The sequence below is a fragment of the Scyliorhinus torazame genome, chromosome 21 (genome assembly GCF_047496885.1).
Source record: "Scyliorhinus torazame isolate Kashiwa2021f chromosome 21, sScyTor2.1, whole genome shotgun sequence".
Taxonomy (NCBI): domain Eukaryota; kingdom Metazoa; phylum Chordata; class Chondrichthyes; order Carcharhiniformes; family Scyliorhinidae; genus Scyliorhinus; species Scyliorhinus torazame.
Window position 1 is genome coordinate 50,277,108 of NC_092727.1, and position 23,005 is coordinate 50,300,112.

Consider the following 23,005-nt stretch of genomic DNA (forward strand, 5'->3'; position numbering starts at 1 on the left):
GGTGTTCCTCTCCCCCTCTAACCACCCCTCTCCATTTCCTGGAGTCTCTCAGCGCTATGGCCAGTGGTTCAATTGCCAGCGCGAACAGTAATGGAGATAGCGGGCATCCCTGTCTTGTTCCCCTATGTAGCCGAAAATACTCCGACCTTTGCCGATTTGTGACTACACTTGCCATTGGGGCCCCATAGAGGAGTTTAACCCAGCTGACAAACCCCTCCCCGAACCTCCTCAGCACCTCCCATAGATAGTCCCACTCTACCCCTTCAAATGCCTTCTCTGCATCCATTGCCGCCACTATCTCTGCCTCCCCCTCTGCTGGGGGCATCATTATCACCCCCAATAGCCGTCGCACGTTGACATTCAATTGTCTCCCCTTTACGAACCCTGTCTGATCTTCGTGCACCACCCCTGGGACACAATCCTCTATCCTCATTGTCAGTACTTTTGCCAGCAACTTGGCGTCCACATTCAGGAGCGAGATAGGCCTATAAGACCCGCATTGCAGCGGGTCTTTATCTCACTTCAGGATTAGTGATATCGTCGCCTCCAACATTGTCGGGGGTAGGGTCCCCCCTTCTCTGGCCTCGTTAAAGGTTCTTACCAGCAGCGGGGCCAACAAGTCCACTTATTTCCTGTAAATTCCACCGGGAACCCGTCTGGTCCCGGGGCCTTCCCTGCCTGCATGTTCCCCAGCCCTTTGGTCACCTCGTCCACCCCAATTGGCGCCCCAGGCCTGCCATCTCCTGCTCCTCCACCCTCTGGAACCTTAGTTGGTCCAGAAACTGCTGCAACCCCTCTTTTCCCTCCGGGGGTTGGGACCTATATAACCTCTCATAAAAGGTCTTGAACACCTAATTTACCTTCCCTGCTCTCCGCACCGTGGTTCCCGTTTCATCCCTAACTCCCGCTATTTCCCTCGCCGCTGTCCTCTTACGAAGCTGGTGGGCCAACAGGCGACTCGCCATTTCCCCATATTCATATCTCATCTCCTGTGCCTTCCTCCACTGTGCCTCTGCCCTCCCTGTGGTCAGCAGGTCAAACTCAGTCTGGAGTCGTCGCCTCTCCCTATATAGTCCTTCGTCCGGGGCCTCCGCATATTTTTTATCCACACTCAAAATCTCCCCCAGTAATCTTTCCCTCTCTTTGGCCTCTGTTTTCCCCTTGTGAGCCCTGATGGAGATCAACTCTGCCCTGACCACCGCCTTCAGCGCTTCCCATACTACCCCCACTCAGACCTCCCCATCATTGTTGGCCTCCAGGTACCTTTCGATACATCCCCGCACCCTTCCGCAGACTCCCTCATCCGCCAATAATCCCACATCCAGACGCCAGAGTGGACGCTGTTCCCTCTCCTCTCCTAGTTCCAGATCAACCCAGTGTGGGGCATGGTCTGAAACAGCTATGGCCGAGTACTCCGTTCCTTCCACCTTCGAAATCAGTGACCTTCCCAAAACGAAGAAATCTATCCGGGAGTATACCGTATACCTTATGGACATGGGAGAAAAAGGAGAACTCTTTGGCCAGCGGCCTAGCAAATCTCCATGGATCCACCCCCCCCCCCCCCCCAATTTGGTCCATAAACCCCCTCAGCACCTTGGCCGCTGCCGTCCTTCTTCCGGTCCTGGATCTAGATCTATCTAACCCTGGGTCTAGCACGGTGTTGAAATCCCCCCCCCCCCATTACCAGGTTTCCTACCTCCAGGTCCGGGATGCGTCCCAGCATCCGCTTCATGAATCCCGCATCATCCCAGTTCGGGGCATCCGTTGACCAGCACGACCTCCATTCCCTGCAGTCTGCCACTCACCATCACATATCTGCCCCCGCTGTCCGCTACAATGTTCCTAGCCTCGAACGACACCCGTTTCCCCACCAATATGGCCACCCCTCTATTCTTTGCGTCCAGCCCTGAGTGGAACACCTGTCCCTCCCATCCTTTCCTTAACCTAACCTGGTCCACCACCTTCAGATGCGTCTCTTGAAGCATGGCCTTTCGTCCTTTTAAGTGCGCGAACAGTCGGGCCCTCTCGTTCCACGTGATCAGCCGGACTGGGGGGCTGCCCGCTCCCCTCTCCTGTCGACTAGCCATCACCCTCTCTGGGCCAGTCCCACGTCCCGGCTCCGCGCACCCACCCGTCCCCCAGGCAGCGCATTCCCGACTCGACCACCTTTTCTCTTACCAGCTCCCTTTCGATCACAGCAGCAGCAACCCAGTCGCCCCCACCCCCCACTAGATCCCCATCTAGCATGGTTACTCTTCCCCCCCCCCCACCCCATATTGCTTCCGAAAGTCAGCTGGCTTCAACTGACCCCGGCTTCTCTCGCCCTTGACCCCCCCCCCCCCGTGTGAGGAACTCCCATCCTCCTTGCGCCTATCTTCCCGCCATCATCTCTCTGGCGCGGGAAAAGAAAAAGAAACCCCACGCTTTCTAGAACCATCCCGCCCCCCCATGGCGCAGCTCCCCCTACCGCCCCGTTCCCATTCCCCACCAGCGCCCACATTTCTCAGTGTCCCCCCCCCTCCCCAATTTACACCTCCTATACGTCAGCATTGTCGTTTCCCCTCCAACATCAGTCCCTCAGTCCTGTTCCAGTTTCTCTTTTTGAATGAAGGTCCGTGCTTCTTCCGAAGTTTCAAAATAGTAATGTCTATCCTGGTGCGTGACCCATAATCGCACCGGCTGCAACATCCCGAACTTCACTTTCTTCTTATGCAGTACTTCCTTGGCTCGACTGAAACTCGCCCTCCTTCTCGCCACCTCCGCACTCTGGAGGTGTGATACACTCGTATCACCGCATTCTCCCATCTGCTACTTCGTACCTTCTTGGCCCATCTCAGAACAACCTCTCTGTCATTGAAGCGGTGAAATCGCACGATCATCGCCCTAGGTGGTTCTCCAGTCTTTGGTCTCCTTGCAGGGACCCGGTGGGACCCTTCCACTTCCAAGGGGCCCGAGGGGGCCTCAGCTCCCATTAGCGAGCGTAGCATCGTGCTCGCATAAGCCCTGCCGTCAGCTCCTTCCACTCCCTTGGGGAGACCCAGGATCCGGAGGTTCTTTCTCCTTGATCTATTTTCCAGGACTTCAATTCTTTCGATGCACTTCTTATGGAGCGCCTCGTGCGTCTGCATTTTGACCGCTAGGCCCAGGATCTCGTCCTCGTTGTCCGTTACCTTCTGCTCCACCACACGGAACTCTATCTCCTGGGCATTTTGTGTCTCTTTAAGCCACACGATTGCCCGTAACATCGGGGCCAGCACCTCCTTTTTTAGCAGCTCCACACACCGTCTTAAAAATTCATCCTGGTCCGGTCCCCAAGTCGCCTGGGCTCCCTCCGACGCCACCTTGCTCCTTTCTTTCCTCTGCCGCTGCCCTCGAGGATTCTCCAAGATCTGGCCGCCGCCGCCGATCTTTTTCTTTCCCACTGGGGGGGACTCCCTGTTGCTTCACCCCACACCGGGTCTCGTCGAAAAAAAAAATTCCCGTTGGGGCTCTTAAAAGAGCCCGAAGGTCCGTCTAAGCTGGAGCCGCCGAAACGTGCGGCTTAGCTGGTCATCGCCGCAACCGGAAGACAGTCCTAGGTGTTCATTCTTAATGTAGTAGCTAAGGCAGCATGCGTCATCAAGGCTGTTCAGCTGAAGTTGGTTCTGATCCTGTGTTCACCCGAAGTCCAAAAAAATAAAGATTCACTTTTATATGGAGCTTTTCACAAACTCTGGATGTTACTCAGTGCTTTATGACCAATAAAGTAGTTTGGAAATATATTCATTGTAAAGCAGGAAACACGGCAACTAATCTTCACACAGCAAACTCCCACAGACAGCGATGTGACAATGACCAGATTGATTGAGGAATAAATATTGCCCACACCACATGGGATAGCTTCCCTGCTCCTCTTCAAAGGTGGTGTTTATCTGGGCAGCAACACTAGGGGGAGCACTTCCTCACATGTGCAAATGCAGTTCTCATCATACAGGAGTTAGTGTTGCATCTGCTGTATGCTCCACCCTGAGAGCATACCTGAAAATGAAGATCAGGATAGCAAACCTCTGACAGAATAAGAGGTGAAATGCCAATGAGAAAGTGGTGGGAGTGCTAGCAACAATAACTTGTTTCCCTAGATACTAAATTCAGTTGTATGGATGTGGCAGCTACAATATTTCATAATGGAAAAAGCCAGAACTGCCAAAGAACTGTCCAAACTACCTTTCCTGAAGTTTATTGCTCAGTTGAATGAATATGGTTTATTACCACCTTAAATAAAATATTAAATAAAAAATAATACTCCAATGTGGGGCTTGAGAGCATGACGTGGGATTCAGAGTCCCATTAACTGCCATTTGAGCTCGGCAGGCTGTGTTGGAACTTTCTTCACAAATCCTTTCTAACTTGGGTGACACTTCCATAATTCACTGCCCAAAACTTTTCAAACTACCCATTGGTCAAAGCAAGGAAGTTGGGTAGGCACAGTTCTTGGGCTGATGTGGTTTGTTCCATTCCGAACTGTCGTAGCTGATGCATTCATTGTTATTGTCATTGTTACTGCTGCTACTTTCTCATTGACAATCTTCCCCCTTACTCTGTCATGAATTTGCTATCCTAGTCTTCATTTTGAGTCATTCGAGCACTTTACAGAATGAGGTTTTAAAACTTCACCAAGGCCCCTGTCGCTGACTGGCAAAACATTAGAGGCAGTAATGCATGCGCCGGTGGCTGCAGTGGGCCGAGCGTGCATGTACAACAGTTCCTGACACACTTTTGGTTGGCTGCAGGAGCAATACTGATCTTTTGCATCCTCTTGAGCTAGCAGATGGGACATTGATTTAATGTCTCACCTGAAAGACGGCACTTCCGTCAGAGCAATACTTCCTGAACATTGCACTAACTTTTAGGAAAGGTAGTTTGCTTAGTTTTTGTGCTCAAGTGAGACTTGAACCTGGAACCTTGCGATTCAGAAGCGAGTGTGCTGCCAAGTGGGCCACAGCTGACACGCACAAAGGGGTTAATAGTTAACGATCAGAAGAAGGACCCCTGACTTTCATCTCCCTACGAGCTGGAGTAAAGTTAATTGTATTGCCTCTATCACTGCCTCAGTCAAAGATAGCTTGTTCAGCAGACTCTGGGTCTATGCTAGGCTCACATGGACTGTGTGGTTACTACTGGTGGTCCATCATCTGTTAGATAATCACGGCAGCGTCCAAAAGCTTTTCAACCTCTTCCTCCTCTTCCCTTAGATATGTGTATGTCTTCCACTGTCCAAATGGTCCAGGACTTGAATGTCCATTGATTATTGACCACAAAGGGGTTTACTTCCGTCGAGAAGGTTTAGGAGGAAATTATCTGGGTGGACTTTCTCCAACCGAGGTAAGCATCGCTGGGACTGTGTAAATTGCGATTTTTCATTTCTGCTTTTGTGTATGGGAGCTACAGCTGTGGGATGGCAAGGGGACAAAGCTGGTTGTACTGTCTGTACAATCTTTTACTAGAGTCACAAATAGGCTTACATTAATTAACACTGCAGTGAAGTTACTGTGAAAATCCCCTAGTTCCCACATTCCGGCGCCTGTTTGGGTACACTGAGGGAGAATTCGGAATGTTAAATTCACCTAACAAGCACGTCTTTCGGGACTTGTGGGAGGAAACCAGAGGATCCTGAGGAATCCCACACAGACACTAGGAGAACGCAGACAGTGACCCAGCCAGGAATCGAACCCAGGTCCCTGACGCTGTGATGCAACAGTGCTAACCACTGTGCTACGGTGCCACCCATACTTGGATGTTTGTGAAAGTGCCACAAAGTGTGCCTCCATTTTTATTCTCATTAGCTGTCTCTCCTCCATGCCTCCCCCATACCAAAGCTTTTGGTTTCATTCTCCTCGGCTGAGAGTATGACAATTCCACTTCATTTCTAACATCATTTGTCTATCACACATTCTTCAGAGAACCATACAGCACAGAAAAGCTATCATGCCTGTGTCAGCATTTCTCTCTTTCCCCCCCCCCCCCCCCCATCCCCCAAAAGCAAGGGCGTTGGCCCCCTTCCCATGTGTAGCTCTGGCTGCCCCGATACCCCGAATATTGCCACTATTGAGCATGGTTTCACCCTCACCCCCACCACCTTGGACATTGCCTCAGAGAAGGCTGCCCAGAACCTAGCAAGCTTGGGGCAAGCCCAAAACACGTGGGTGTAGTTGGCCGGGTCCCTCTGGCACCGTTCACATTTGTCCTCCACATCTGGGAAGAACCTGCTCATTCGGGTTCTGGTCAGGTGCGCTCTGTGCACCACTTTGAGCTGCATTAGGCTTAGCCTTGCGCAGGAGGAGGTGGAGTTCACCCTGCCCAGTGCTTCGCTCCAGAGTCCCCATCCCACCTCTGTCCCCAGCTCGTCCTCCCATTTTTGTTTGGTCCCGTCCAGTGGTGTTCGGGCTCTGTCCAGTAGCTGTCCATATATTTTCCCACATAGCCCCCCCTTCTTGCTGCTTGTGCCTATCAGGTCCTCTAGTAGTGTGCTTTCTGGGGCTCTGGGGTATCCTACTGTCTCTTTGTGGAGGAAGTGCTTTATTTGCAGGTGTCTCAATTCCTATCCTCTTGATAGTTTCCACTTCCCTGTCAGTTCGTCCAGTATCGCCAGTCTGTGCCCTACGTAGAAGTCCCTGACCACCAGTGTGCCCCCGGCCCGCCTCCATCTTTTGAAGGTGGTATCTAGCATGGCTGGGGGGAATCTGTGATTGCCGCAGATGGGGGCCATAAGGGGCATTTTGGTTATCCCGAAGTGCTGTCTCAACTGGGTCCACGTTCTCGGCGTGGCCGCTACCACTGGGCTCGTGCGTACCTTGTTGAGGAGGATGGGAGTGCTGCTGTGGCCAGGGCCCGGAGGGTCGCTCCTTTACAGGATGCCTCCTCCATTTGTACCCAATCTGTGTTGGGTTCTTGTACCCATCCCCTCACTTTCTGCCGTTGCTGCCCAGTGGTAGTATTGTAGGTTCAGAAGATGCCAGGCCCCCTCTGACTTTCCCTCTTTGCAGTGTCGGTTTGGTAATTCTCGGGTTCTTGCCCCCCCACACAAACGCCATGATTAGCCTGTCTATGTTTTGGAAAAAGGCCTTGGGGATGAAGATCGGGATGGATCTAAACAGCAAGAGGACCCTTGGCAGTACGTTCATCTTGATCGTCTGCACTCCCCCCGCCAGGGAGAGTGGGAGTGAGCCCCACTGTTGAAGGTCTTTTCTTACTTCCTCCACCAGGCTGGTCAGGTTCCACTTGTGGATCTGTGCAGTTTCCATTTCTAACATCCCTGACCCTGGGTTTGACATTCACCAAGCGGGCATAATGAAAGAAAGTTGCCCGACTCGTTTGCTGCGAATTAAACAGATTTGAGTAAATTGACACAATTTCTCTCAATAACTCCAATTGCTGGCTGTTTTAGGAGGAGGAACCTGACAGCAGTGATCTGGAAGTGGATTATGAATACTTCCACGAGGCAGTGTGGCCCAGTCTGGCTCAATGTGTGCCTGCCTTCGAGTCCTTGCGGGTAAGTAATTTATGTGCCATTTTAAAAAAAATAAAATAAAAAATAAAAATTTAAATTTAGAGTACCCAATTCATTTTTTTCCAAGTCAGGGGCAATTTAGTGTGGCCAATTCACCTATCCTGCACATCTTTGGGTTGTGGGGGCGAAACCCACGCAAACACGGGGAGAATGTGGAAACTCCACACTGACAGTCACCCAGAGCCGGGATCGAACCTGGGACCTCGGTGCTGTGAGGGGCAGCACGGTAGCATAGTGGTTAGCACAATTGCTTCACAGGTCCAGGGTCCCAGGTTCGATTCCCGGCTTGGGTCACTGTCTGTGCGGAGTCTGCACGTTCTCCCCGTGTGCGCGTGGGTTTCCTCCGGGTGCTCCGGTTTCCTCCCACAGTCCAAAGATGTGCAGGTTAGGTGAATTGGCCATGATAAATTGCCCTTAGTGTCCAAAATTGCCCTTAGTGCTGGGTGGAAGCGAGGGTTATTGCCTTGATGTATGGGATATGTTTTTTTAGGGGTTTGAGATGGAGGAGAGAGTTCACAGTCTAAAGTTGTTGAACTCCATATTGAGTCCACAATGCTGTAATGTGCCTAATCGGAAAATGAGGTTCTGCTCCTCCAGTTTGCATTGGGCTTCACTTGAACATTGCAGTAGGCCAAGGATGGCCATGTGGGCATGAGAGCAAGATGATGAGTTAAAATGACAAGAGGCAGGAAGGTTGGGGTCATGCTTGAGGACTGAGCGAAGGTGTGCCGCAAAGCAGTCATGTAGTCTGCGTTTAGTCTCTCCAATATTTTCATGGTGTCCCAGTGTGTATTTGCAGGAGTACCTGTGGAAGTAAGGTGTGCATGCATTTTCAGGGGTACCTGTGGCGGTGTGTGAAATTGCAGGGGTTTCTGTGGAGGCGAGGTATGTGTGAATTTGCAAGGATCTCCATGGAGTGCATGTTAATGTTTGTGGGGGAGCATGCATGCATAATTGCAGATGGTCTCTGTGGGGGTGTACATGTGGATTTGCAGGTCCGTGAGAATGTGCGCATATTTGCAGGGGTCGCTGTGGGGTTGTGCGTTTGCAGGTAGTCTCAGCAGGTCAGTGTATCTTTGCAAGGGGTCTCGGCACAGTGTTTGGAGAGGGTTGCTCATTGGAGGCAGGTGTGCATGTTTGCAGACCTACTTGTAGGAGGTCCAGGCGAGTTAAATTGTTCTAATCTAACTAATTTCTGTTTACAGTTGAAAAGCGCCTGGGCAGGTTACTATGATTACAACATCTTTGACCAGAATGCAATCATCGGCGCTCACCCACTGGTTACCAACTTGTATTTTGCCACCGGCTTCAGTGGGCACGGTCTGCAGCAATCGCCTGCTGTGGGAAGGGCCATCGCTGAACTCATTCTTGATGGAAAGTTCAAAACACTTGACCTTGGAGCATTTGACTTTATCCGACTCTTCAGAGGAACCAAAGTACTGGAAAGAAATATATTGTAAAATCCTGCAACACTGGATTCAGACTCCTAAAATAGACATGTAACAGATTATTTTAAAACTTTTTTTGACTTTGTTAGATAGTAATCATGGCAAACGTTGATGTTTAGATGCTCTTGGACTGAATTTTTGAAAAGAACTTTAACTCACTGTCATTCATCCTGCCAGACTGGTCCTCCCACCTCTGCAAAGGAATAAGGCTCCACAGATTGCCCAGTGGCGCCCACTTCAGGTGAAGGAGCAGTGCCCTTTATAGACTGTTAGTGTGACCACCTAGCTTCTGGTTTCAAAATGAGAAATTAGTAACAGCACTTTTCCTCGGTTTTTGTTCTTTAATGGTGGTGGGCAGCATGGTGGCACAGTGATTAGCACTGCTCTTTCACAGCGCCAGGGACCTGGGTTCAATTCTGCCTTTGAGTAATCGGGCCTCTGTGCCTCGCAATTGTGCCAGACAGGACACGATTGCCATCGGCTTGCGAGCTTTTCCCAAGCTTTTCTTATGGATCTCTGACAGGTTCTCCCACCAAGTATGCCCTATACTCCCAGGTCCTGTTTCCTCATTATCACAGAATTCACTCCAAAGGGGCCATCCTTTCCCTTTGAGATATTTTCTGATCTCTTCTTCCCAAACGGTACGCTGACCTACTCTACTGCTGGTCGCTGCGACCACAAATTCTTCAGGGTTCATGAGGCGTTGCATTGCCTGCATTGCCATCTTTCCTCTCTAAATACTCTCTTTAAAATTGGAACGAGGGGTACTAAGGCTCTGCTGTAATTACGGGTACGGCTTTCGCTATTTTCCGGAATACAAACTCCCGACAGTTTTTTCGCAACAAAAATCTATCAGTTTTACCTTCTAACCCTGTTAGTTAGGCATGCATTAACACACTTCCGAATTATGAGGATTGATCAGAACTGCTTGAACACTTGTGGTTTTTGTGTTCTCAGTTGGATTCTTAATTCAAATTTTGGGTTCTCCCGGAGTGGTTCGGCCACTTCTAAGTCGGGTCCCACCAGAGTCGCCAGTAATATGTTGCTAACTTTTGGTTGGCTCTTAATTCGTTGCCTGTTGGGTCTTTACTGAATTTACTCTGTTTCTATAACCTTTGCTCTAGAGTCGCCAGGTATCTTTATGATACCGCCATGAGGTTCAAGTTCAAGTACTGATCAATAACTCAACACACCAATTAGTAAGATTCAAATCAAAACACATTTATTATACACAGTAAATCACTACTCATGCATAAAACTCTATTTACTTGGCTATCTCTATCACTAAAAGGCCTATACTTAGCTTTGGGACTGGCCCACCAGGTCAGGGGAACAAATGGCCTTTCGCTCGGGTTCTGAATCTGCAGGATTCAAAAGCTGGTATGGACTGGTAGCTAGGAGCGCCTATCTCGTAGCGAGCGTTGGCTGGAGACTTACTTGGTTGATGCTGCAGCTTAGGCAGTTCACTGTCAAGGGTTAATTCGAGTTGCTGAGTGACCCTGCCAAGAAGGACAATTTTAACTTGGGGACTCTATTTTATAGTCCCCAGGGGCTTCCCGCCCCTTTGGGCGGGACCCCGTACCTGGTTCCAAATGATTGGACTACGTTCTGATCACTTGGATCGATTTCTCCAATACTGGAGTTGTTCCATGATCGCTGGGCGGTCCCTGAGTGTCCGTTGGCCTTCCTTTGTCTTGGCTCCTGCTGGCGCCGAGGAGTCTGGCTTGGCCTTATTCACCTTAAATGTTTTGATTGTTCCCGGGGATCGCTTATTAGTAAGCAGATGGCTGTGAGTTTCAGTGTTGTCTGGGCTTTTGCAAGTTCTAATACACAGGATTTCTGCACTTGCTAGTTTTTGCCTGTGTTGGCTGAATTTCCCTGTAGTCTTTGCGGATCTCCATTTTAAGTCGGGAAGTGGCCAACCCAGGTGGCTACATCGTTTCAGGGTGGGTTTACTCCGGGTTCTCCGGTTTCCTCCCACAGACCAAAGATGTGCCGGTTATCTGGATTGGCCTGGCTAAATTGCCCCTTAGTGTCCCAACGGTTACAGGGATGGGGCGGGGAAGTGGGTTTGGGTAGGGTGCTCTTTTGGAGGGTCGGTGCAGACTCGATGGGCCGAATGGCCTTCTTCTGAGCTGTAGGGATTCTATGATTCTTTATTTTATTAATCCTAATTGTCCACCCTTTCTCCTTTTAAAACCCTAGTTACTCAAACAAATCTGTGTCACTTTAACCTTGATTGGTCTCTGCATCTTTGGTCTTTCAGTGTCGTACAGCCCACACCAATTCTGCATAATTATCTTTTATAAGGGGGGGAAATTCTGCAGACCAATTGTATGATGTTTGGGACAAACCATTCATTCGTATAGTAGCACTGCATTCCTCTTCAGTATAGGAACATTTTTCTTCTTTACCTGTGCGAAGGACTGTAACCCTTAGCCTGTCAGTCCCTTCGAAGTATCGATGCGGTTGAATTTGCAGTCCAGGTGGGAACTGAATCTCAGAAAATCTCACATGCCCAGCTCATGGTTTTCATGAATTTGCAGCACAGTAACAGGCCATTTGGCCCATCCATTCCATGTTTATGCTGCACTCAGACTCATTTGCTTTTCCAGCCTCCCTTAAATGTATCTCCACTATTTGCCTCAAGTATTTTGTGATGGCATGTCCCACATTCTCACCACTCACTGGGTTTCTTCTGAATTCCCTATTTCTTGATGACTATCTTATGTGGATGACTACTAGTTTTGTTCTTCCCCACAAGGAAAAATGTCAAAGGGATCCAGGGTAACTTGGTAAATTGGATCCAAAACTGGCTTAATGATAAACAGATAGTGGTGATAGAAGGCAGTTTGTATGACTGGAGGCTGGTGCGCAGTGGTGTACCACCGGGATTATTGCTGGGTCCCTTATTGTTCCATGTGTTTACTTGATCAAAGCCGTTCTTGGTAGTCGCTGGAGTTCAGAAGAATCTGGGGGGGGGGTCTCATAATAACCTATAAAATTCTAACAGGACTAGAGGGTAGATGTAAGAAGGATGTTCCCAATGGTGGTGGTGTCCAGAACCAGGGGTCACAATCTGAGGATCCAGTTTAGACCGTTTAAGACCGAGACGAGAAGAAATTTCCTCAGAGTGGTCAGTCTGTGGAATTCGCTACCAGAGGAAATAGCTGAAGCCAAAACATTTGGGGCTGGATTCTCCGTTTCTGAGACTAAGAGTTGGCGCCAACAGAGAATCCGTGGAGTTTCACAACAGAAGAATCGATGCCACACCTGCACCGATTCTGCTACTATTAAGGGGCTAGTATCGGTGCCGCCTGGAACACAATCAATTCCAATGAAAAACGGTGCGGGATTCGCTGGGTCTGATATTGACACTCTGGAGGCTGACCAGCTGCACATATATATCCCATTCCCCACACACACTTATCCCAGACAAAAAGATGGCACTGGTTGTGCTGGAGTGTGCCCATACAGCTGATGGGTCATCTGGGGCCAGAGGGCATCAGGGGGGTGCCCTGTGAGGACACCTATATGACCCGTGGCACCAGATTAAAAGTGGGCCGTTAGCGGTGTGCGCAGCTGCACGGCAGACTTGCAGGCTGCGGCAATGGTCTTCCCTGCCAATCCATTCCAACCCCCACCCCCAGCCCTGGCAGAAACCCCCCGGCCAGCGGCACAACTGTCAGCAAACTATGGTGATGTTGGACACCTGTCGTACCCCCCTCTCTCCCTGAGCAGCCGCCACGCCAGTTTCACAATTTTAAAAGCACAAGTGACCCACACCATCGGGAACTCGGCCTATCAGAGGCCCCAGAGAATACCAGGTTGGGCCCACTAATAATATGCAAACAGTGTCTATTGTATGTGCGGAGTGAAATGCATTGACGCTGTTTTTGAGGTGACGGAAAATCACGATTTGCCATCAGATTGGCGCCTGCCGCAATTTGGCATTGGGAGCTATTCTCCACCAATCGCATTTCCTGATTTTGGCGTCGCCCAACTGAGAATCCCGCCCTGTTATGTTTTCAAGAAGCAGTTAGATATTGCATTTGGGGCGAAGGGGATCAAAGGATCTGGGTGGGGGGAGAGGGGGGAGGTGGGATGAGGCTATTGAATTGGATGATTAGCCATGATCATAAATGGCAGAGCTCGAAAGGGCTCCTGCTCCGTTTTTCTATGTTTCTATGATTTTCAAGATTTCTGTTGGGTCACTTCTCAGCATTTTGAAAAGAAGAGACCCAGCATGTTCATGCCCTCTTTTGATACGCGCACCCCAGTATTTCTGCTATTATCCTTGCACACGCTCCATATCTCTAGCTTTAAAAAAAAATATGATGGCTGCGATTGTACACAGTATTTTCGGTGAGGTCTAATCCAGGTTCTATACCAGTTTAGCATTTATCTATGTTGAAACTCAATTGCCAAATATATGCCTATTTTGCAAATTTGTTAATATCTTATTTGTTGCAGTCCATCTACGTATTGACCATGTCCTAAAATCTCCTCGTTATACAGAATTTATTGATTAAAAGCTGTCAAATTAATTGTGCATGCTTTAAAATGAAGTAAATGTTCAAAGTCGATTTTGTTCAATGAGTTGTAACCAGCAACAAAATAAAGTAGAGTTTCGTATTTGCTGTAAATGAAAAAACACGTTAGCCCCACCTTCACCAGCACAAGAGGGCTGAGCCCCATAGAGACTGTAATGCCCAAGGTAAAATCTCCTGGCCTGCACTAATATCAGATCATGGATCATAGAATTTACAGTGCAGAAGGAGGCCATTCAGCCCATCGAGTCTGCACCAGCCCTTGGAAAGTGCACCCTACCTAAGCCCCACACCTCTACCCCATCCCCGTAACCCCACCTAAACCTTTTGGACACTAAGGGCAATTTAGCATAGCCAATCCACCGAACTTGCACATCTTTGGACTGTGGCAGGAAACCCACGCACACATGGAGAGAACGTGCAGACTCCACACAGACGGTTAAAGGGATAATTGTTGGCGAGATCATTAGATGGTGATGTTCTTTGAATCATGCTGCAGCCACCTGAGAGAACAGCTTGGCTGAGTTCCCTCAGTATTGCACTGGAGTGGCAGCCTAGATTATGTGCTCTGGTCTGTGGAGTGAGACTTGCCCACAATCTTCTGGTTTGGGTGAAAGTTACAAAAGGAAGCTCTGTTTTGAAGGACTATAATGTGAGATAGCCCCTGTTCCTGGAGTGAGAAATAAAGCTTTCTCTGTTTCCTCCATCATTTGTAACTTCCCACAAGTTGGGTATCAAATTTTTAAGTATACCCCATCTTGACTGTGATGAATGTGAAGTTTATTTGCTTTGGTTTGGGTTCAGTGCCATTAGTTCTGTGAGTGTGAAACAAAGTGATGAGGCCAGGGATGAGAATGAAAAAGTCCTCAAATTCGAGTCTGATTGCAGACTTCTTGGGTCATGCTGACATCCAGTATTGGATGAACAGCAATTTCCTCCAATTAAGTGTTGTGAAGATGGTAGCCATTTTCTGTTGTTCCCCCTCACAATCTCCCTAAGCTATCAATTCCATCTCCCTCTCTGACCTCTGTCTGAGACTGTACAGGGTTCGCAATCTAGTAAGAAGTCTTACAATACCAGATTAAAGTCCAACAGGTTTGTTTAGAATCACTAGCTTTCGGAGCGCAGCTCACCTGATGAAGGAGCTGCGCTCCGAAAGCTAGTGATTCCAAACAAACCTGTTGGACTTTAACCTGGTGTTGTAAGACTTCTTAACCTGGTGTAAGACTTCTTATTGTGCCCGCCCCCTCCAACATCAGCATCTCCACATCATAGTTTAACCTAAGTTGAGCTTTGGATCACTTATGTTCTCCATCAACAAGTAAACTTGCATCCATCTTCACCTCCTCTTCATCCAAATGGCTGCTGAAACCCTTGTATGTTCCAATTTTGCCTCCAGGTTTAACTATTACAACATTCTAGGCTTGATAAAACTCTGCTGCTGCACCCCAACTCACATTGTCCCATCCGCGCATCACCCTGTGCTCTCTGACCTATGTTGGCTTCCATTCTCGAAATGCCTCCGATCTAAAGGAGTGTTGTTTGGAGCTTTTGCCACTGACCACCGTTAAGGGGGGGTCTCCTGACCGGTGTGTTGTATCCACTCATTTATGTTTATTTCTCTGTTGTAGATAGCCACGTCATGGTGGAAGCGGAGGTGAATATATTTTTGGGGTTTTGGTTTCGCTAATGATCTGCCAGGTGTGTTTGAATCCGACGGCCTCGGTGGTTGGTATAATGCACCTGGGTTTTTGTTTATTGTTTTACGCCCCGTCTCTGGTTTGGACCATAAGACATAGGAGCAGAATTAGGGCATTCGGCCCATTGAGTCTGTTCCACCACCCAGTCATGGCTGATATGTTTCTCATCCCCATTCTCCTGCCTTCTCCCCATAATAATAATCTCCACAATATTTTTCTGATTCCTATCTTTTATTCCCTCACCTTTCTTGACGGGGGAACTGTTTTTGAGTGACTGACTTCCTTCAAAAATGTTCTTTTGTTCTGGCTTAGTCCCTTCAGAATTGCCTGTGTTTTTTATTCGTTCATGGAATGTGGGATTGCTGGCTGCCCAGCATTTATTGCCCATCCCTGAAGGCATTTAAGAGACCACCACATTGCCATGGGCCTGGAGGCACATGTAGGCCAGACCAGATAAGGACGACAGATTTCCTTCCCTAAAGGTCATTAGTGGGAACCAGGTAGGTTTTTACGAAGATTGATAATGGTTTCATGGCCATCGTTAGAATTTTAATTCCACATTTTTATTGAATTCAAAGTCCACCAACTGCCCTGGCAGGATTTGAACCCGGATCCACAGAACATTACTCTGGGTCTCTGGATTTCTAGTCCAGGACAATACCACGACGCCACCACCTCCTCCATATCTGTCTTTGTGGTTTGTCATAATAAAATTGCAAGCTTTTATTTCTCCCCAACACTGCAAACCCAGGAGCGTTTCTCCTGCACAGTCCCAGCCCACCTTCCCCAAACATGCCAACTTTCCTGAATGGGTGCCAGACTGACCAGTGCAGTTACCCACTGAGGGTTTGGGCAGTCTGTCTGTTTAAACTAACTGAGGTGACATTACCATTGCACCACCTCAGTACAGTATGACTGTTCACATGTCTGTTCAGCTGCCTGGCCCCTCGGCTTTGGAATTCCCTCCCTCAATTTCTCCATTTCTCTACCTACAGTCTTCCCTTAAAATCTATTTCTTTGACCAATTTTGTGGTAACCTTTATGCTCCTTTGTCATGCCTTTGGATGTTCTACAAGGTTAAAAGTGGCATTTATAAATGTGAGGCAAAGGGCAGCACGGTGGCGCAGTGGGTTAGCCCTGCTGCCTCACGGCGCCGAGGTCCCAGGTTCGATCCCGGTTCTGGGTCACTGTGTGGAGTTTGCACGTCCTCCCCGTGTTTGAGTGGGTATCTCCCCCACAACCCAAAGATGTGCAGTCTAGGTGGATTGGCCACGCTAAATTTCCCCTTAATTGAAAAAGAATAATTGGGTACTATAAATGTGAGGCAAGCTGATATTGTGCTATTAACCTGGAGAAATATATTAAGTCTGTATTTGCAAAACATTTCACTACTGTTTTCACTTGGTCAGTTTGTCCAGAAGCTTAAGCAATCTCGAGCGGGCAGTATCCACAGGATGTTACCATTTTGTCCGACATGAGTGACATTTTACTGTCACATAGCAGGATATCATCACCATGCTGTCCCCTTTACAGTTAGACACTCTTAGACTCTCGTGAGATTCAGGGTTGTGTTCCTGAAAGCCTCTGGAGGCACTGTCCTGCAGACCAGCCTTCGATCGCATGTGCTGCTGTCAATGATTAATGTTGAGAATCACTGATCCAATTTTTAAAACCTGAAACTTCATCTCTAGATTGCTGAGTAAAGGACACACAGTCTGAAACTGAGAAAACTGCCACTCAATAATCCAGGTTTATTTGTCTGTTATAGAACATAGAACAATACAGCGCAGTACAGGCCCTTCGGCCCACGATGTTGCACCGAAACAAAAGCCATCTAACCTACACTATGCCATTATCATCCATATGTTTATCCAATAAACTTTTAAATGCCCTCAATGTTGGCGAGTTCACTACTATAGAACAGTAGTGTTATGTTCTTTTAAGACTGATAATCAAGGTTTGGATTGGTCATGCCCCCTTATCACATGACTGCAGCCATTCAAGAAGGTGGCTTATCACCACCACCTTCTCGAGGGAAATTAGGGATGAGCAATAACCATGCTCGCCTAGCCTGCGATGCCCCCATCCTGTGAGGGGAAAAAACTACTAAAACAAACTTCTGTCCGAAGCAGTGGGTTGTGAGGTTAGGTGTATGATTTGGTTCACTTCAGTGAAGTAGCTGGGGAATAAAGTGTGCCACTGTGACAGGGTGGGTTATTAAAACAGGGTGCCCCTGTATTCGTGCGGATATGTTCCTTGGGCAGTGCTACCATTGAGTTAATTGGTCATCTTTACCGACTGCTGTGAGCAAAACTTCTGTTCTGTTTCATCGCATACAGACACTGCCGAAGGAGGCTATTTGGCCCATCGATCACTGAAAGAGCACCATACCTAGGCCCACTCCCCCACCTTATTGTAACCCCATTTAACTCTCTCATCCGTGGTCACTAAGGGCAATTTAGCCTGGCCAATCCAGTTAACCTGCACATCTTTGGACTTGTTTACAGAACAGCAGCAGAAACTCAAAATAAATTCATGGTTGTTCACGGTAATTTCGTTCCAGTGTTAATGTAAGCCTACTTGTGACCATAAAGATTATTATTAAACGCACTTGACAATGTTTTGGAAGTAGTTAATCAGTCCCGCCCCCAAATGTTTTAAAGATCAAGAAGTTTGCAAGATTTATTGGATAAAACAAGGAGCTGTTTTGCATCAGTTTGTGTGCGGGAGGATCCAGGTTTTTTTTTTGTATTTCAGCGGGGAAGACGGTCCAGGATTTTGCGTTTCAATACAGCTAAATTAATAATAGACGCGTGTTTTGGTACAGGAGGAAAAGTACAGCGTTCCGGAGGAGGTTCCGTGAACGTCACCTCCGCAACATCTCACACAAACTGCAGCAACTTCCGCCCCAACTTTAGCAGCGCAGGTGAGACCGGGTCCAGGTTGGAGGGTCGGAGCCAGAGCTTTGGGGAGGAGGGTCCCTGGGCAGACCGGGGTCTGAGAGCCCCTCTGTCTGCAGACACCGGGCCCCTAAGGTGGAACCTTTACCAACCCCATCCCACCGAATTAGTTCGATTTAAATCTTGTTAAAATCGAGATTGTTATTTACCTTTTTTAAAAATGCATGTTGTCCGTTCTGGGTGAAGATGGAGCTAACATTTAAAAGTATGTGGAACCTAATTTCACTAGCTGGAGTTCAAAGGAATCGGAGCGAATGCTTTTCGCAAAGATGAGAGCGGAGTGTTAATTCGGGTAGCACAGTGAAATATAGCTCAGTTGCTGGGTGGGGTGGGGGTGGTGTCCACTATCTACTAGACTGATGGTTAATACCATTAGATAAAAGCAAATTACTGCAGATACTGGAATCTGAAACGAATCTGAAAAGCTGACACTCTGACAAAGAGTCATTGGAGTCGAAACGTCAGCTCTTTTCTCTCCTTACAGATGCTACCAGACCTGCTGAGATTTTCCAGCATTTTCTCTTTCGTGGTTAATAGCATTACTGTGAACATCACTTATTTGAGACTGAATGGCTCAACACAGCAACAAAGGGGTCTAGTCTAGCCAGCAGACTGCTGTGATCCAAAACTCCACTTGCCTCTTGTCTGGAACAGTCACACTTGACAGGATGTTGGGCAGTTCCATGGAATCCCCACAGTGCAGAAGGAGGACATTCGACCCATCGAGTCTGCACCAACCCTCTAAAAGAGCACGCAACCGAGGCCCACACCCTGCCCTATCCCTGTTAACTCCCTATCCCTAACCTGCACATCTTTGGATTATGAGAGGAAACGGGGAGCACCTGGACCCAGGGAGAACGTGCAAACTCCACACAGTCAAGGCCAAAATTGAACCCAGGTCCCTGGCGCTGTGAGAGAGCAGCTGCTAACCACTGTGCTATTGTTTCTTTTTAAAATATAAATTTAAGAATACCCAATTCATTTTTTCCAATTAAGGGGCAATTTAGTGTGGCCAATCCACCTAGCATGCACATCTTTGGTTTGTGGGGGCAAGACCCACGCAGACACGGGGAGAATGTGCAAACCCCACATGGACAGTGATCCAGAGCCAGGATCGAACCTGGGACCTCGGCGCTGTGAGGCAGCAGTGCTAACCACTGCGCCCCTGTGCCACCGTTTCTACCCCACAATTGTAAACGACTTGGCAATGCTTCTAGAGAGGCAGCCGAGGGAGCTACTGACCGAAGATTATCACTGAAACATGTTGGAACAGCGCAGAGGGGGCATTGCTCTATCTAACTTGTGCTGTACCGACCCAGGGAGATTTTGTTGGGGCAGTTCGGAGGGAGCTCTGCCAAGAGGAATCAGGATGTGGAGATGCCAGTGTTGGACTGGGGTGAGCACAGTGAGAAGTTTTACAACACCAGGTTAAAGTCCAACAGGTTTGTTTCGATGTCACTAGCTTTCGGAGCGCCGCTGCTTCCTCAGGTGAATGAAGAGGTATGTTCCAGAAACATGTATATAGACAGATTCGAAGATGCCAGACAATGCTTGGAATGTGAGCATTAGGTGATTAAATCTTTACAGATCCAGAGATGGGGAAACCCAGGTTAAAGAGGTGTGAATTGTGTCAAGCCAGGACAGTTGGTAGGATTTTGCAGGCCAGATGTTGGGGGATGAATGTAATGCGACATGAATCCCAGGTCCCGGTTGAGGCCGCACTCGTGTGCGGAACTTGGCTATAAGCTTCTGCTCGGCGATTCTGCGTTGTCGCGCGTCCTGAAGGCCGCCTTGGAGAACACTTACCCGGAGATCAGAGGCTGAATGCCCTTGACTGCTGAAGTGTTCCCCGACTGGAAGGGAACATTCCTGCCTGGTGATTGTCGCACGATGTCCGTTCATTCGTTGTCCCAGCATCTGCATGGTCTCGCCAATGTACTACGCTTCGGGACATCCTTTCCTGCAGCGTATGAGGTAGACAACGTTGGCCGAGTCGCACGAGTATGTACCGCGTACCTGGTGGGTGGTGTTCTCACGTATAATGGTGGTATCCATGTCGATGATCTGGCACGTCTTGCAGAGATTGCCATGGCAGGGTTGTCAGTACCGACATTGTAGCAATCCCTCCGGTCATGCTGTAGTCTCACAAATGGGACTTTACTTGCTGACCCTGTTACCGTCAAATCAAAGCAAACTTCCTTTTTATTTTATGGTTTTTCATTCCCATTAGTCTGCTGGCGGTTCACCAGAAGATATATGATGACACAGCACTTAAACATCTGGCTTAAAAACATTTTTTTTTTTTTTAATTTAGAATGCCCAGTTCATTTTTTTCCAATTAAGGGGCAATTTAGTGTGACCAATCCACCTACCCTGCACGTCGTTTTTGGGATGTGGGAACGAAACCCACGCAAACACGGGGAGAATGTGCAAACTCCACACGGACAGTGATCCAGAGCCGGATCGAACCTGGGACCTCGGCGCCGTGAGGCCACAGTGCTAACATCTGGCTTTTGAACATTTCCCTCTAAAACATTTTTTGCATTTTATTTTGTAAATTATTTGTGCTAAGTCTGCAATAAATTTTAAACCTTTTCCCTTTTAACACAGATGACATATTTGTAAGCTAGATTTGTAAGCTCATGTCAGCACGGAAGGGTAGTGCCACATTCATAGACGGGAAATTCTGCATGCTTCAGGAGATGGTTTAGGGGCTGGTTTAGCTCACTGGGCTAAATCGCTGGCTTTTAAAGCAGGCCAGCAGCACGGTTCAATTCCCGTACCAGCCTCCCCGAACAGGCGCTGGAATGTGGCGACTAGGGGTTTTTCACAGTAACTTCATTTGAAGCCTACTTGTGACAATAAGCGATTTTCATTTCATTTCATTTTCATTTTTTTTCAGATGGTCGCCCACAATCAAGTGTTTCTCTCTGCAGCTATCCACTGGTCAGAGGTAGGTTATTTGGAGCTTTTGATGCCCTTGGTTGTTAAATAGGAATGTTTTTTTGTATACATTTGCAATTGTGCAGAGCCTTTCACATCCTGAGGATGTGTCAAAGTGTTTTCACAGCCAGTGAACTCTGTTCTGTAAGACAGGCAAGTGCAGAAGCCAATTTGTGCACAGGAAGTAGAGAAGGTAAATGGCCGGTTCATTTGATTTCTGGCATTGTTGGTTGACGATCACTCTTCACCCCTTTCCAATAGCGACATGCGGCCATTTACATCCATCTGAGGGGCCAGACAGGGCATTGTTTGAAAGACAGCATCTCTGACAGTGCAGCACTCTTTCGGGTTCGCATTGAAATATCAGCCTGGAGGCAGCATGGTGGCGCAGTGGTTAGCACTGTTGCCCCACGGCACCGAGGGCCCGGGTTCGATCCTGGCACCAGGTCACTGTCCGTGTGGAGTTTGCACATTCTCCCTGTGTCTGCGAGGGTCTCACCCCCACAACCCAAAAAGATATGCAGGATAGGTGGATTGGTCAAGCTAAATTTCCCCTTTAAATGAAAAAAAAAAAGAATTGGGTACTCTAAATGTATTGGGAAAAAAGAAATATCAGTCTGGATTTTGCTAAAGTCTTGGCAGTGCTCTGACAGTATTCCCGCTCTTAACATATAACATAGTGCAGAAGGAGGCCATTTGGCCCATTAGGTCTGCACCGACCCACTTAAGGCTTTGGACTGGGAGGAAACCGGAGTACCCGGAGGAAACCCATGCAGACACAGGGAGAACGTGCAGACTCTGCACAGACAGTGACCCAGCGGGGAATCGAACCTGGGACCCTGACGCTGTGAAGCCACAGTGCTATCCACTTGTGCTACTGTGTTGCCCGATAAAGCACAACCAACCAAGCCAAATAGGTCTCCTAAAGCCATACGTTAACATGACGATTGTTCTTTTCTGCATGCGGGCATTATAATAATATAGTCCACACTATATAGTGATAATTGTCCTTTAGTTGTGATTCAGTGAGCATAACATTCCGTGCCTTCTTTAAGTTTGAACATCTCAAAGCTGCTACCAAAAGAGTAAATATCTAGGCCAGTGGCACAGGGGTTAGCTTGGCTGCCTCACGGCGCCGAGGTCCCAGGTTCGATCCCGGCTCTGGGTCACTGTCTGTGTGGAGTTTGCACATTCTCCCTGTGTTTGCAAGGGTCTCGCCCCCACAATCCAAAGATGTGCAGGGTAGGTGGATTGGTCACACTAAATTGCCCCTTAATTGGAAAAAAATAATTGGGTACTCTAAATTTATATTAAAAAATGAGTAAATATCTGAAAATCAGGAATATTACAGAGTATGGGGAATGAGCAGCAGAAAGGGGTCAGATTGGGTGGCCTATGCTATGAGACTGAATCTTGCCTTGTAGGCAGCTCCATGCCTCAGTCGCAGCCAGTAAGTGACGCCAAATCTTTAGTATTGATTGGATCCCCGGCTAACTGCCTCCCATCTCCTAATTTGGGTCAGGATGGGATGTCCCACAAGGCGAGCCCATGGGGACTGCAACATGCCTGCTGCAGTGCAACTGATGATTTAGAAGCTCTCCTGAGTTCATGTGAAATGACGCTCTGCTCTTAACAAGTTGGAACCCACAGATGTACAGAACTGACGAGCAGGAAAGGGCAGTTGGTCCATTAAAACCTGATGACGAAACACTTCCACCCTCCGCTATGTCATCTTTTAAGAGAAGCAAAAGCCCAGAGAAGAAAACTCTGGCCAACAGGGGGGAAGAAAATGCAATAAATCTCCTGATTCCCTCAGGCAGTTCGATCCAATCTATATGGACACTTGTCTTCTTTATGA

The 23,005-nt window shown here is 48.3% G+C and overlaps 2 protein-coding genes across 11 annotated transcripts in view; both read left to right on the plus strand.

The window, feature by feature from the left end:
* foxred1 (FAD-dependent oxidoreductase domain containing 1) overlaps positions 1-13,629 on the plus strand; it is a 63,893-nt gene extending 50,264 nt beyond the window's left edge. For all 6 annotated transcript variants that reach the window (XM_072486789.1, XM_072486793.1, XM_072486792.1 and 3 more), the window contains 3 exons: positions 5,232-5,361; positions 7,424-7,528; positions 8,752-13,629. In XM_072486789.1, coding sequence (XP_072342890.1) covers positions 5,232-5,361; positions 7,424-7,528; positions 8,752-9,006 — 490 coding nt within the window. In that variant the 3' untranslated portion in view covers positions 9,007-13,629. The remainder of the gene's footprint in view (positions 1-5,231; positions 5,362-7,423; positions 7,529-8,751) is intronic.
* Positions 13,630-14,740: 1,111 nt separating this feature from the next.
* tirap (toll-interleukin 1 receptor (TIR) domain containing adaptor protein) overlaps positions 14,741-23,005 on the plus strand; it is a 43,601-nt gene continuing 35,336 nt past the window's right edge. The window contains exons 1-2 of one of the 5 annotated variants that reach the window (XM_072486795.1): positions 14,741-19,704; positions 21,107-21,157. The gene's annotated coding sequence lies outside the window, so the exon portion shown is untranslated. The other 4 variants (XM_072486796.1, XM_072486799.1, XM_072486797.1 and 1 more) reach the window with 4 other exon arrangements.